Genomic DNA, 14,288 nt, shown 5'->3' on the forward strand with positions numbered 1-14,288 from the left:
ACAAATCAGGTTTTAATCAGACAGATTTCCGAGGACTGCGGAAAAAGGAAAACAACATCGCCGTCTCCTGAGTGTTTCTTTCACCCGGTCTCACCTCCTGTCTCTACAAGCACCTGCTTCAAACTTCCTCACTGCTGCCTCAATCAAATGGACAATGCCATAAAAAAAATAGACTAAAACAGTTTTCCTGGAATTCTGTGCCTTTTCAGCCCAAGTTTCAAGCCCTGCTCTACGTTCCTGTGGTGTCAGATGGAATGAAATGGCCCATCTGGGCACAAAGCTGTTCAAAAGGGCGAGATTACGTTGCATCAAAAAGCATTTTGTGCTTTAAAAACTGAAACATTTGTTCCTGTACAATCTTTAGTTCAACTGTCTGGTTTAAGAATCCACACAATAATAGTATTGCCCAAAGCAATTGCATAAAACACGTTAAGTTTCTATAAAATTCATATTATTCTTAGTCTGACACTGAGCTGAACTGAAAGTTCTGTATCTCCTAACTGTGAACATACAGGTTTTCAACTTGCACCATTCATCTGAGGAATAATAATTCCAGGTTATTCTGATATAAACTATCAACAAGTTATAATCCATCACTGGAGACACAGGGAACAGCTGAACTCGATGTTAAAGGTCCTTTTCAACCTGAACAATTCTGTGATTCCAGAATCATCACAGGCACCAAAAACAGCAAAAAATCTTTATTCTAAAAAGGGCATCTGTTGTTACACTACAGCACAGTCTCAGTTTATTACTGCTAGCCCATTATTTACTGTCATTATCTTTGGTATTTACTTGCAAAAAGCTCAAGAACAGGGCCCTGAGAACAGGGACATCTATCAAGTCTGGTGTCACACTACTCAACTAAATCCAAATTACAAAACACAAGTTAGTCTCAGCTTCCAACACCTGAAGTAATTAGAAGGAACCAGCCTTTTAATAAAAATATTTGGTATTTCTCTTGAGAGCCACTGGCAAGCAATAGGGATTTTTTATGCACATACACAGATTATTGTTTTGGCTGTTGTACTTCAGGCCAATGCTCAGACTATAATTCAAACAAGCATTCTGAGGAATCACAGGAATTGTTTTGTAGTTGTGGCATCAACATCTTCTGTGCAATTCCCCAAATAAAAATGCTGTTTATTTTTCACCTCCAAGACTTTTTAGTCTTTTCTAAAAGCAAGTTTGAACTACCAGGAAAACAATGATTCTGTGGAATTAGTGTAAGACAAAAACTATGTCCTAGATCCTGCAGGAAATATTCTTGAGCTATCAAAAAAAAATTAAAAAAATAAAGCAATTCTTCAGCTTTTAAACTTTTTTGCTTGAAACTTTTTCAGCTGGTGGCTGTTATTTCATCAGCGAAGTTCCCTGCATGACCAAAGGCAAAAGGAAGAGCTCCAGAATCCTGCACTCAGCATTTTTACACAGGAATAAGGAGATGGAGCAGGAGGGCGAGTCCCAACCTGCTGCCCTGTGTTACCACTGAGTGAGAGTTACACAGGCTGCTGCTGTCACTTCTTGCTTTTTTATGTGCTAAACCTTCAGTGCTGCACCTCTGCCAGCACAGCTGAACCTTTCTTACACACCATCCCCTGAACTAACAGGGGGGAAAAATGTCTATTTTTGTTCAAGGCTCAGGTTTTTGGGCTTAGCCCAGCAATGTCTGCCTGCCCCAGGACACTTTTTGAAAGAATTAAATCCATACTTGGTGTCAAAAAGCAAACTGAACACTGCTTGGCTATTTCAGTAATTTTGTTTCTTGTAACACCTGGGAATCTCAGTCATTTCTGGGTTTCCCTTTATTGCTCTATGATTTTCTCCTCAGAAAAATATTTATTAACTTTTATGTCTACACATTTCTGGAGGACAAATTGTAAATATATGAGGAAAATGTTGCCCAGGGAAGTGGTGGAATTACCATCCCTGGAAGTGTTCTAAAAGGTGTGGATGTGGCAGCTGGGGTCAGGGTTCAGTGCTGGGGAACAGCTGGATGCTGTGAGCTGTGGAACAGCTGGATTCCATGACCTGGGAAGGCTTTTCCAACCTGAACAGTTGTGTGATTCCAACTTACCTCACCTACCCACTCCCCCTCAGACTGGAGATAAACCCTCTATTCACATACCTGAAAACACTCCCCAAATCTTATGAGCTCTGTCAGCACTAAACAGGGAAAAAACCTGTCAGAGATGGCAGAGCAAAGGATTCTCCTGCTATTTTCATTTTAACACTGCTATTCCCAGGAGAAGAATTCCACTACTTCTCTTTGTATTTCAGTGGTTAACTGTGCACGCTGCAAGTGCTAAATTTTCATTCTAATTCTTTATTGCTCCTTCAAAAGAACAGAAAGTTCCGTTTCAGAGCTCCAAGTAAAGCCACACCTGGCTCTGAATGGGTCACATGTTTGCTTTCCCCTCCTCTGCATCTACAGCAAAAATACATGGATAGCTTTCCTTTGCTGTAGTGTAATTTGCAGTGCTAAAACTCGCTTTATTACATGGCAGTAAGACAAAAAAAACAACCCTTGGGTACTATATTCGAAGCATGTGATGGTTTTAAGCCATCATTCCCATTTATTTCCACACACACACTTCTAATCCCACTTCAGGAATCAGCAGGATGTTGTTTAGTGTCATTTCTAACAATTCAAAGTGCAAAATGGCAGCAGGAAACAGACAGACTTAAACACCATCTCAGAACAACTCGGGAGAGAGCAGAGCATCTAAAGTGAGTTATCATGAGTCAGGGATTTGAAACTCTTGTAAATAATGCAAATTTAATGCAACAGATCTGCATCCTCTGCATCACACACCAGGGCTGCTCGCCAGGCAGGAGAGCAGCCACTGCAAGGAGAGGAGCTGCAATCTAAAACCGACATGGTATCAACTGTGTCATGCACCACATCAATAATATTCTACAACATCAGTAATATCTGCCTCCCTTTCTGCTTTCCATTTGAAATGGGATGGATCTCCGGAAAAAAAAAAATCCTGGTGTATAAACAAAGATGTCAAGGATGAAGAATCCCTGCTGTCACCATGCGAATTCAAATATTGATTATTTTCTCTGGTAAAAACTCCCAGGGCACGATCTCTTGATGCAAAGGGAAAGGCTCCAGACGCAGTGGTGCCTTTCAGATGTAGAATCAGGGAATTATGGAATGTCCTGAGCTGGAAGGGACCCACAGGGATCACCCAATCCAACCCCTGGCCCTGCACAGACACTCCAACAACCTCACCCTGGGCATCCCTGGGAGCGTTGTCCAAATATTCCTGGAGCTCTGGCAGGAGCTGTGACCATTCCCTGGGGAGCCTGGGCAGTGCCAGCACCTCTGGGGAAAGAACCTTTCCCTGATATCCAACCTGAACCTCCCTTGATTAACTTAACATTAAACCTCCCCTGAATAAAGAGATTTTCAGCTGCAGGGGCCACCTCAATTCAGACATCAAGAGAAATCACTGGTTGGACATTCCAGAGTGGCCCAATACTCAACTCATTGCAACAGAGTCCTGTCAAAAAAAAAAAAAAAGAAAAAAAGAAAAAAAGAAAAAAAGAAAAAAGAAAATAGAAAAAAGAAAAAAAGAAAATAGAAAAAAGAAAAAAAAGAAAATAGAAAAAAGAAAAAAAGAAAAAAAGAAAAAAGAAAATAGAAAAAAGAAAAAAAGAAAAAAGAAAAAAAGAAAATAGAAAAAAGAAAAATTAAAAAGAAAAAAGAAAAAAAGAAAATAGAAAAAGAAAAAAGAAAAAAGAAAAAAAGAAAAAAAGAAAATAGAAAAAAGAAAAATTAAAAAGAAAAAAAGAAAAAAAGAAAAAAGAAAAAAAAAAAAAAAAAAAAGAAAAAAAAAAAAAAGAAAAATTAAAAAGAAAAAAAGAAAAAAAGAAAAAAAGAAAATAGAAAAAAGAAAAAAAGAAAAAAGAAAAAAAGAAAATAGAAAAAAGAAAAATTAAAAAGAAAAAAAGAAAAAAAGAAAAAAGAAAATAGAAAAAAGAAAAAAAATAGAAAAAAGAAAAATAGAAAAATTAAAAAGAAAAAAGAAAAAAAGAAAAAAGAAGGAAGAGAAAAAAGAAAAAGAAAAAAGAAAAAATCAAACCATCAGTGTAATAACAAACTGTGATCAACTCTTCCAATGTTTTTCAAGTCGAAGTTAGAAACATCATTAGAAGTAATAAGTTTGTTCTGAAATAGAAGAATGTAAAATAAAGGCCATTGCCAAAATTTTAAGTTACGCAACGTACACTGGAGAATTTCTTGTCCAATAGGCTGACTAAAAACACCTCTCTTTCCAGTGGAGGAAAAACCCCAATGTGAGTGCATTGTGGAGTCTGGAAAAGGCAATTTTAGTCCTTACACGTGACATCCAGCACACTTGTTTTGTCAGCACATCATTTCTTACTCAGAATCCCAGACTGGTTTGGCCCAAAAGGGATTTTAAAGATTGCATTCCACCCCCTGCCATGGGCAGGGACACCTTCCACTGTCCCAGGCTGCTCCAAGCCCCATCCAGCCTGGCCCTGGTAACTTCCAGGGATCCAGGGGCAGCCACAACTTCTCTGGGCACTCAGTGCCATGGCCTCACCTCCCTCACAGGGAGGAATTCCTTCCCAATATCCCATTTAACTCTGCCTCCCATCCTGGCACTCCAGGCCCTTGTAAAGAGTCTCTCTCTGGCAGGATCCCTTCAGGCACTGGAAGGCCACAATGAAGTCATCCCCAAATTTCACTTCTCTTTAAGGTGACTCTTCCTCAAGGCCAATTCCAGCCAGGGTGTGCCAGGGGAAAGGAAGAGGTCTGGGTATGTCAGACACACAAGGTGAGGAATTTTCCTTCCCCCTGGGCAGGCTCTGCCTTAGGAGATCTGCCAGGACAGATTTATGCAGGGAGCCTTGAGAACAGGACACAAGCTGCAGAAATGGAAATGCTCCAGTCTTGGGGACCTCTGGAGCAGGAGCCCCCTGAACAAACAACCCCTGCAAAGACTCCAATTTCCAGGGATTCCCTGGATTCCCCTGCTGAATCACCTGGCAGTACTACATAAGGGTATATTCTAACATTCCATTAACAAAACTTTAATGTTTATTGGAAAAAAGAGCAGGCCGTAACCAAACCCTTCAAAAATTTAGCATCTATGCAACTATATTTGTAATCCTTGCTATTTATCCTATTTTCCCTATCTGCTACTGCTGCTCTTACTGATTACATCACGGAGATCATAAAAACAAATCCTCGAGGCAGGGCTATTTCCTGGTGTTTGGAAAAGCCCTGGCACATCTCTCCAGCCACTGCATTTACATGCAGGTTATCACCAGGCTGGTTTCTAACTCATTTGGAAAAGTCTATTTTACTTTTCACACCCTGCCTTGAGCTCTTCACAGCAGTGAGAGGTTAAACACAGTAAAACAACTGGTTCTAACAGGTAGGGAAAAATATAAATCCAACCACCAGAGCACATCCAGAGCCCCATCTCAAGAGAGACAAGACACCCAAAACCCTCCACTTTGTTACAGAAAAGAGACTAAAAACCTCCCCATTACTTTTCAGCAATGAATCTACTTCAAGTGAACATGGGAATTATCTTTCACTGCTGTTGAAACAACAAATTGGCAAACTGTGAAAGAACATTTTTCCTGCTAATGGCCACAAAATAAAACCATTTCAAACTCCAGATACTTCAGCATCACAGGTTACACAGAAAAACAGCAGAGCACGGTGGTGCAGAGATGATGAAGCTTTTAAACACAGCTTAAATGTACCATGACTTGCAAATCACCCCACAGACACATCACTCACTTGCTTCGAAGGACAGTGCTCGTTCTTCTCCTCTGTCATCTTCCCGCTCTTGGGAGCCCTTCTTGGCTGCTTGATGCTGGTTTTTATGGCAGGCCGGCAGACATAATTCTCCAGGTTCTTGGGAGGCTTTTTTGTCCGCTTTGCTTGAAGGCCAATCTTCAGTTTCAGGTTTCCCTCTGAGAAGTTTGTTTCCTTCACCGAGAATTGCTGCTGTGCATCGCCCAGAGCTTCGCTCTTGCCGCTCTCCGCGTTCCCCTCCCGGCTCTTCTTCTTCCCGTCCTCCTCGTCCTTGGTGCAGCCTTCGAGCTCTGCTTCCCCTTTGCCCACCAATGTGCCAATGTTTACCACAGAGGGGCTTTTCCCAGAAAACCCTTCAGAATCAGAACCCAAGCCTAACATAGCAGTATTCCGAGGGTCCATCACAGGCGGAATATTTGCCTTCGGGTGATTTTAGGGAAGATTTACAGAGATATGTTCCTCAGAAGAGCTGTTCCACTATGGGCAGTCAACATTTTTCACTCTGTGGGGTAAAAAGACAGACAGAATAAACATGGATTTTCTATTAGAAATTAAATTCATATTAAAACAAATCAGAAAGCAAACAATTGTATTTCAGACAAGCACAGCAGCTGATGTTCCAAGACACCAACCTTCCAAACCACAATTTATCTATAAAACACTTTTAAATGGTAAGTGAAAAATAAAAAGTATGTGAATATTATAAATTCCCAATTATCCACAAGACACTTCAAATGATGGCTACAAATTTTATTATTGATCATCAAAGTAATTTTCTTATTTATAACCAGAGCCCAGTTAGTCCCAGTCTTGCTGCTTCTGGATCAACTGGAAGAGCTGCATCTATGGAAGGAGCAGGCAAATGAAAACCATGAGAAAGCATCCAAACCCCAGAAATATTCTGGTTTTAATTATCTGAACCACCAAGAAAGTTGAGCTTAAGCCACATGTGCATCAGTTTACAAACACGCCACAAAATCCGCTTGTTAGTTAAAGACTTTCCACAATTCAGGAAGGAGGATGGGAGAACAGAAGCCAATCCCACCAAACATTCATACGCTGGTTTGTGCTTCCTGAAGCACAGGAAGAGGGAAGTCCACACTTCCATCAGCCCAGACACTGTTAGAAATATAGAATTGACCTATTTAGCATAAAATAAGAGAGGGAATATATATATTCTTATATATATATTATATATATATTATATATATAAGAGAGGGGAAAATATCCACCTTATATACAGCAAAAGTAAATTAGAGTCAACCTCTAAGTTTGTGAGGGTCCCCAGACCCTTGTGCAACACTGACCTCCTGCTCACACACAGACCCCGAGCCCTGAGCTTCCCTCCCTGCCAGAGAACAAACCAACCTGTGCTCTTTGTAGCTTTATCACGCAGGCAAAAATCCCAAAATCCCAGAACTGTTTGGGCTGGGTGGGACCTTGAAGATCATCTCATCCCACCCCTGCCATGGACAGGGACATCTTCCACTATCCCAGATTGCTCCAAGCCCTGTTCAGCCTGGCCTGGAACCCTTCCAGGGATCCAGGGGCAGCCACAGCTTCTCTGGGCAGCCTGTGCCAAGATATCACCATGAAGCCATTCCCCTCTGCCCTGTCTCCAAACCCTTGGAAAATTCTCTCTCCATCTTTCTTGCAGGCTCCCTCGAGGCACTGAAAAGATATTTGTTCTGGGGGCATTCTAAGGAGAAAATGTTTAAATATCTTCAGCACATAAATACCTTTATCATTTTTGAAATGAAATGGATCAGAAACAGGTCTGAAAAAACACAGATTTGCTGAAAAGTGTAACACAGGCAGCAAACCAGCCTGAAACTTCTGTCCCTATCTTCTCTACAGTCATTAAGGCTGAATTGCATGGAAAGATGTCATGAACTGCAAAATGAGTTTCAAATCAAGGTCTCAAGGAGCCCAGCACTTTTCTGAGATGTTTGGCCCCCTGGCAGGTCAGCAGGAGCCCACTGGAGCACAGAGCACGTGGCAGGTCCCACAGCTCCCAGGCCACACAAGAACTGGGGAAGCAGCAGCAAAGGAGCTGTTTTTGGGGTGGCTCTGGAGCAAAGACACTGCAGGGAAGGGGAAAGCAGCAGGAATGTGAAAGGTGACACCAGAGAGCACCAAGGCAACTGCAGTGGACACAGGTTGGAGGACAGATGCCAGGATTAGTGGGGGGAGAAGAAATGCTGCTGGGAACACCAGATGCAGCCCATCACAAAGCCAGGCTTCCCTGGCTGTGTCCTCAGAGAAAATAAACTTATTTCCATGTGTTCTGTGCACATTATTCACGAGGTTTCTATCTGCAGCTCTGGCTTTCCAACTACGCACATCCTCAGAAATCAAACCTGCAATTATTACTCATAACACCAGGGGTAATTAGATAAAATCTCCATTTTATAAGGAGAAAGAACGGGTAGAGCAGTGTGACATGGACACAGAAAGCGAGTCAGTGGCACTGCCCAGTTCAAGGCCCAGTTAGTCCAACAGGCTTCACCACATCACCAAAAATGGGCTTTTTCATTTATATCAATCTCCAAGGAAAACTGGCCAGCAGGTAAACAATTCTGAACCGAAGCCTGAATTTGTATTATTCAAATCCAGGCAAAGGGACAATCCCACATGCCATCATGCAACTCTCACATCTGTGCTCACACAACTATTTCCTTCTCTAGTGATTGGGGTGCAGAGCAGTGACAATACTTCAGACATTTTCTTACAAATAAAATGAATTAATCAGCTTCAAATACGAAACCAACTGCAAGAAACTGCAAAACCCAAAGTGCATGGTGGGAATCAGAGCAAAGGAACCCTGTTCACATCCTACTCTCTGCTAAGAGGATGGGTAACTATCCAGAAACAAAGTCACTAAATTGATGGCTCCCACAAACACAGAGCAGGGCATTTATTTATCCATTAATTGCTCTCAACACAGACAAAAAAAAATGCTAATCCTGGCCCTAATCACCATTTTGCCTCGATCACTGTAATCTTCTCACAATTCCCCAGTTACCCCACTAATTCACAGGATAGGTGTCTGTCACTCAAAGCTCATTTCCCTGAATCCCCACGTGCTGTTTCCTCCCTGCCTTATCAAGTCCAAGTTTCCTGTCACTGTCTCCAAGGTGTTCTCAAGCGTACCTTGGCTCTTCCCTTGCTCGAAGCTGTTTCCCCAGTGATGCCACTATTTGTTTTCTCTTCTCACTTTACTTTCTCTGTGCTACTCCTCACACTCCGTGTGCCTCACTCACTGCAGGATCTGTTCCATTCCTCCTGCAGGTTGTGCCTTAAAAACCTTGTGGATGTCAAAGCAAATGAGCAGCCAAGTGGTGATAGCCACAGTTCAGAGGCAGCTAAAAGAACTTGCATGAACTTATCCTGAAAACTCTGATGTTTCAGGACTTTAAAGACCTAAAATGATCATATTTAACCATGTGAGATAAGGTACTTATCCGTGTCTTTGCTTTCCATGTTAGCTGCACAAAGTTACAAGTCCTGTTCTGAATTATCCTACATCCATGGGATCTTAGGTTAACAAAACTTTTGCTGGATTGAAAACCATCCAGTACCAAATCCCTGCATGGCCCCTCAAGTGATGAGCAAGACATGTCCTCACCACTTCCCTACAAAGCAAATCACATCAAACTCCCAGCCCCTCAGTTCTGTAGATTTCAAATCCCTCCTGAAATTGTTCTTCCCCCAAAAAATTAACTATGAAGCATTTTAGCATCTGTTTTGACATGTGCCACCTGGAACTAAGTGGTGTTCATTAATGGTTTCTCTAATGCCACACAGTTTTATTCATCCTTATTCCCCTGGTGTCACATCCCAAGCCTTCTCTGCCCATCAGCTGCTAAGATTTCTGTTCTTCTGATCCTCTGCTTCCCCAGAAAGAAAATGCCAAGGGTTGATTCTGCTGCCAGATTCCCAGATATGTTAACCCACATCCCTCAGCAATATTAACTGAGATTTCCCCCTCCGTTCAATTTAGGACATTGAGTTCATTCCTGCTGCTGCTTTTGTTGATAAAAAAACACTGTCATGTCATATTTGGAAGGTGAATATTTTTATTTCGGTTCTTTTCATTGCTTCAGCTCCAAGGAACATTAAAACCAATTCAGCTGAGTGTTAGAAATCCCAGAATATTACTACTAACTCTATGGCTTCCCACAGTCCCCTCTCAAATTCCTTGTCTACTTTTCTTTGCTAAGGAAGACAGCTACCACACTCAGAAAAGATAAATAAAAAGTGGGATAAAGCTTTACAATATTTCTCTACATCACAATCCCTGAACAGGGGAAACAGGAGCTCAAGGCCCCTGGATCACCTGCACAAGCATCCTTAAAATATTTAGAGATGGAGGCATCAGGAATAAAGTTCCTGTTTGCGTTACAGGAGGTAATAAATGAAACACTTTCCAATCAGAATCTGCTGGATGCGTTTCTGACAGACAGAAATCCCAGGGGACCTGTCTTGTCAGGAAGAATATTCCACAGAACAGCTGGGAGCAGAGGCCACGCTCAGGGAAAGCAGAGCAGGACAGGAGTTTTGTGGGAAGGAAGGCAGAGGACAGACATGAGAACACCCTGCGAGTGTGCTCTGGTGGGAGGAAAATTGGGAAGCAGAGATAGAGTTTCTCCTGGTTTTTAACCTGGCCCCAGCTGACACCCTGACTGCAGGTCTGGAATCACAGGGCTGAATTTGGAGGTGCAGGGTAATTCTATTCATATGCAAATAAAAGCAAAATTGCTAAAATCTGCATAACCAACCCGTGTTTGATGGGAGCAAAGGTTCCTCCACCCTTAGGCTGTGAGTGCCAACATCAGCCAACGCTGACTGCCGAGGGAAAAGCAGTTTGGGAACTCTCCTAAAATATTATCCCATGTGCTACAGTGTGAGTCAGGAGCTCCCTGAGAGGTCTCTACATCCAGTGCCTTCCAGGGGATTTTTCTGGACAAATCTCATTTATTTATTTCCATCCACTAAAAGATAAGGGTCACAGCAAACCAGCACTTCTCCTTTAACTCCAGACAGATTCCTTTGGTTATTCCCAACCCATCCCAGTGCCAGAATGGGCACACCTGTGCCACAGGTAACGGACAGAAAACCGGGGAAAAACAAAGATTTTGCTTTCACAGAATAATCACAGTAGGTCTCATGACAGATTTTTTTCCCCCCTTTGCAAGCTGGGGATGGGACTCATGACCTCACCAAAGTGGGAGAATGTGTCTACAACAGCACCAGCCCTTCCAACAGCAGCAGAAATTAATTTAATTTTTAAAAATTCCATAGACAACAATATCTATTTAAAAATACCTTTAATTCAGTAACTACATGTGCTATTGCCACTTTTCTCTTGTGAAAACAGCATTCCCATTTTTACCACTATGTCTGTCTCTTCCACCAAGGATAAAAACTGCTTTTTATATCCTTCAGGACAGTTTAAACTTCTGAAAACAACTGGAAAAAGAAAGCTTCTTCTGGAAATTGTAACACAAATTTTGTCACTGGTTATTATCACTCAAACCTTTTTAGGCAACTGCCGACTGCCTGTAGCAATGAAATCAAGTCCAAAAAGAAGTTGTGGTAATTTTGTCTTTTAAACCAAGACGTTTCAGACTTAGAACTCTTCAAAATGAAAAAAAAAGAAAGTCTCTCTTTTATACTCTCAGACAGCTGAGAAAAGCTTTGAGTAAGAACACTTCTTAAGAACTCAAGCAGGCAGACAGATGATGATTTTAGAGCCCATCTCTCCCCATATGTTCAAGCAGCTGCCAGAACTTCCCCGTTTCCCACAGAGGCAACAGGGATGATCCCAAGGTCCTCAAGGATGACCACGGGAAACACGAGTTTTACAGGATTCACCCCAAAACCCAACACCCGCAGGTGCAATCTAAATTACTGCAAGGAGGACAGCCAAAACAAACCAGGAAAGAAGATGCACTGCTCCTGAAAATGGTAACTGAGGAGATTTCAATGGATGAGGGTAAAACCACAGGTTCAGTCCCTGCTCCCAGAGCTCCCACCACCTCCAGTTTCCTTACTGGCTCCTGACAACACACAGCTAGGAGAGTGAATGCGTGTCCTGAGGCCATCGCATGGAAACCCACATTCCAAGCAGCTTCCAGTTCTCTGCTACATAATTAACAGGGTGAAGAACCACAAACCAAGGGCCAAAACCAGGAATCAGAAAGTCAAGAGACCACGGAAGACAGAAACGAGGATGGGAACACATTTTGGCTTTTGATGTGAGAGATCAAAAAGATATCAAAAAAGAGAGATAAGGCTCAACCACCTAAACCCAAATTCACGGTCAATAAAGCTAAAACAGGACTAAAAATGCAATGAAAGTAAAATTTCAGAAGTATGATTTTGGAGAAGAGGGAAGACAAAGTCTACAAGACGCTGACCCAGTAAACCAGCCAGCATCCCAAAACCCAAAAAAACCACATAAATATTTAGCAGGGAGACCCCCGGCTCCGTGCCCCGCATCCCCCGCCCGTCACACGGGGCAGGAGCCCGAGGAAACACAGAACTTCGGGGATGCGCAGCCTCGGGCACAGCCCCGCTCCGCAGGGAAGCGGGGGCCAGGAGGGGCCCCGGGGCCGCTGCCAGGTGACACCGTGGCCCCGCCACCCGTCCGTGCGGGGCTGTCAGGCTCCCGCACCCCCCGGGGGCTGCCCCGGGCCCGGGCCCCCCCGCCGCCGCCGCCCCTGTCACCGGGCCCCGCCGCCAGCGGGGATCCCCCGCCCCTCGCCGCGGTCCCTGTCAGGGATCCCCCGGTGCCTCCCGGTGCGGGCCTGGCTGTCAGGGACTCCCCGGCCCATCCCCGGCTGTCAGGGACCCCCGCCCCGCTCCCCGTACGGGTCCACGCTGCGCTCCGGGCCCTGCTGGGGATCCCCCCCCGCCGCCCCCGGGGATCCCCCGCCGTCGCCGGGGATACCCAGCGCCCGCCACCAGGCCGGGAGCGGGGGTGCGGTGGGGGGGGGCGGGGGAGGTGGGGGGGGATACGGGGGAGAGGCGGGGGGGGTGCGGGGCGGCCCCGCGGCGGATCCCGGCGCGCCTCCCCTCCCCCCGAGCCGCGGGCCTGAGGCGGTCCCAGTCCCCGCCCGCCCGCCCGCCCGCTCCTCACCGTGTCAGCGGCAGCGCGGCCGGGGCCGGGCACGGGCTGCTCCGCGCCGCATCCCCGCGGCCGCCCGGGCGCGGACGGGGCCGGGGCGGGACCGGGACCGAGCGGCCGCCGCGGCGGGGCCTGAGCCCGGCGAGGCGGCGGAACCAAAATGGCGGCGGCTCCTGCTCCGCCGCGAGCGAGCGCACGGCCACGCCCCCGGCGGCGGCCACGCCCACTCCGCGCCCGGTCACGCCCCCAACGCGGCCGCACCCCCGCGGGCAGAGGGCGCGGCGGTCACGCCTGACCACGCCCCCTTAGGCCACGCCCACAACGATTTGGACACGTCCCCAAAGCCACGCCCCTCTATCCAGGCCACGCCCACCTGGAAAAGCCTCGGGAAAGGGAAAAGCCGGGAAAAGGAAAAATCGCTTTTCTGCCCCAAAGTGATGCAGGTGGTTTCCTCACCCACAGAGCCAAGTTGCCTTCAATGCCACACCCACGCACTTGCCACTTCACGGTCACTAAAGTATTTTCGTGGATCTGGAATCATGGGATGTTACGGGGTTGGAATGGACCTTAAAGGCCATTTAGTCTCAACCCTCCTGCCACAGGCAGAGACATCTTCCACTAGACCAGATCACGCAAAGCCTCGTCCAGCCCGGCCTTGGACACTTCCAGGGATCCAGGAGCTGCCACAGATTCTCTGGGAAGCCTCTGCCAGACCCTCCCCACCCTCACACGGAGGAATTCCTTCCTAATAGGTGACCTAACTTTTCCCTCTGTCAATTTGTACCCATTGCTCCTTATCCTATCACTGTGGTGTCTGACCAAGAGTCCCTTTCCATTTCCATGTAGCCCCTTTAGATCTGGAAGGTGCTGAGGTCTCCCCAGATCCTTCTCTTCTCCAGGGTGAATATTCCCAACCCTCCCAGGCCTTTTAGCTACGTTGTTGTCCCCACTAGACTTCCTCCAATTGTTTCATACCCTTTGTATTTTGGGAATGATGGAGTGATGCTCACAATATCTGATGGGAATTACTATAGCCATTTGTAATTGTGGTTAAATAGGGTTTTAAAACATTGTCTGCCAGGAATAGGAAAAATTAATTTTAAAATTGTATTACAGCAATGTGTATATATAAACCCAAATGAACAAAAATCGCTGTGACTAAAACACCCATAGCAGAAAGAAATGTGAAGTTTTTGCAGAAGTAGAGATTTAAGCTGTCAATACCTGAAAACCTGGCAATGAAACCATGAACAGCAAATTGCTTTTGCACTACGCACGCAAAATTCAATACTGAGGATCCAGATGACTCCTCAGAAATGAAAAACAGGCTGTGCCTGAGCCAGCGCC

At 45.1% G+C, this 14,288-nt stretch overlaps 1 protein-coding gene across 2 annotated transcripts in view; it reads right to left on the reverse strand.

Moving 5' to 3' along the window:
• The window catches only part of ASH1L (ASH1 like histone lysine methyltransferase), a 55,950-nt gene extending 42,904 nt beyond the window's left edge, over nucleotides 1-13,046 (reverse strand). For both annotated transcript variants that reach the window (XM_014260890.2, XM_014260889.2), the window contains exons 1-2: nucleotides 12,954-13,046; nucleotides 5,792-6,311 (exon numbers count right to left, since the gene is read on the reverse strand). In XM_014260890.2, coding sequence (XP_014116365.1) covers nucleotides 5,792-6,211 — 420 coding nt within the window. In that variant the 5' untranslated portion in view covers nucleotides 6,212-6,311; nucleotides 12,954-13,046. The remainder of the gene's footprint in view (nucleotides 1-5,791; nucleotides 6,312-12,953) is intronic.
• Nucleotides 13,047-14,288: the final 1,242 nt, after the last annotated feature.

Source organism: Pseudopodoces humilis, chromosome 31 (genome assembly GCF_049639895.1).
Source record: "Pseudopodoces humilis isolate 2021_Gansu_Grassland_sample_001 chromosome 31, ASM4963989v1, whole genome shotgun sequence".
Taxonomy (NCBI): Eukaryota; Metazoa; Chordata; class Aves; order Passeriformes; family Paridae; genus Pseudopodoces; species Pseudopodoces humilis.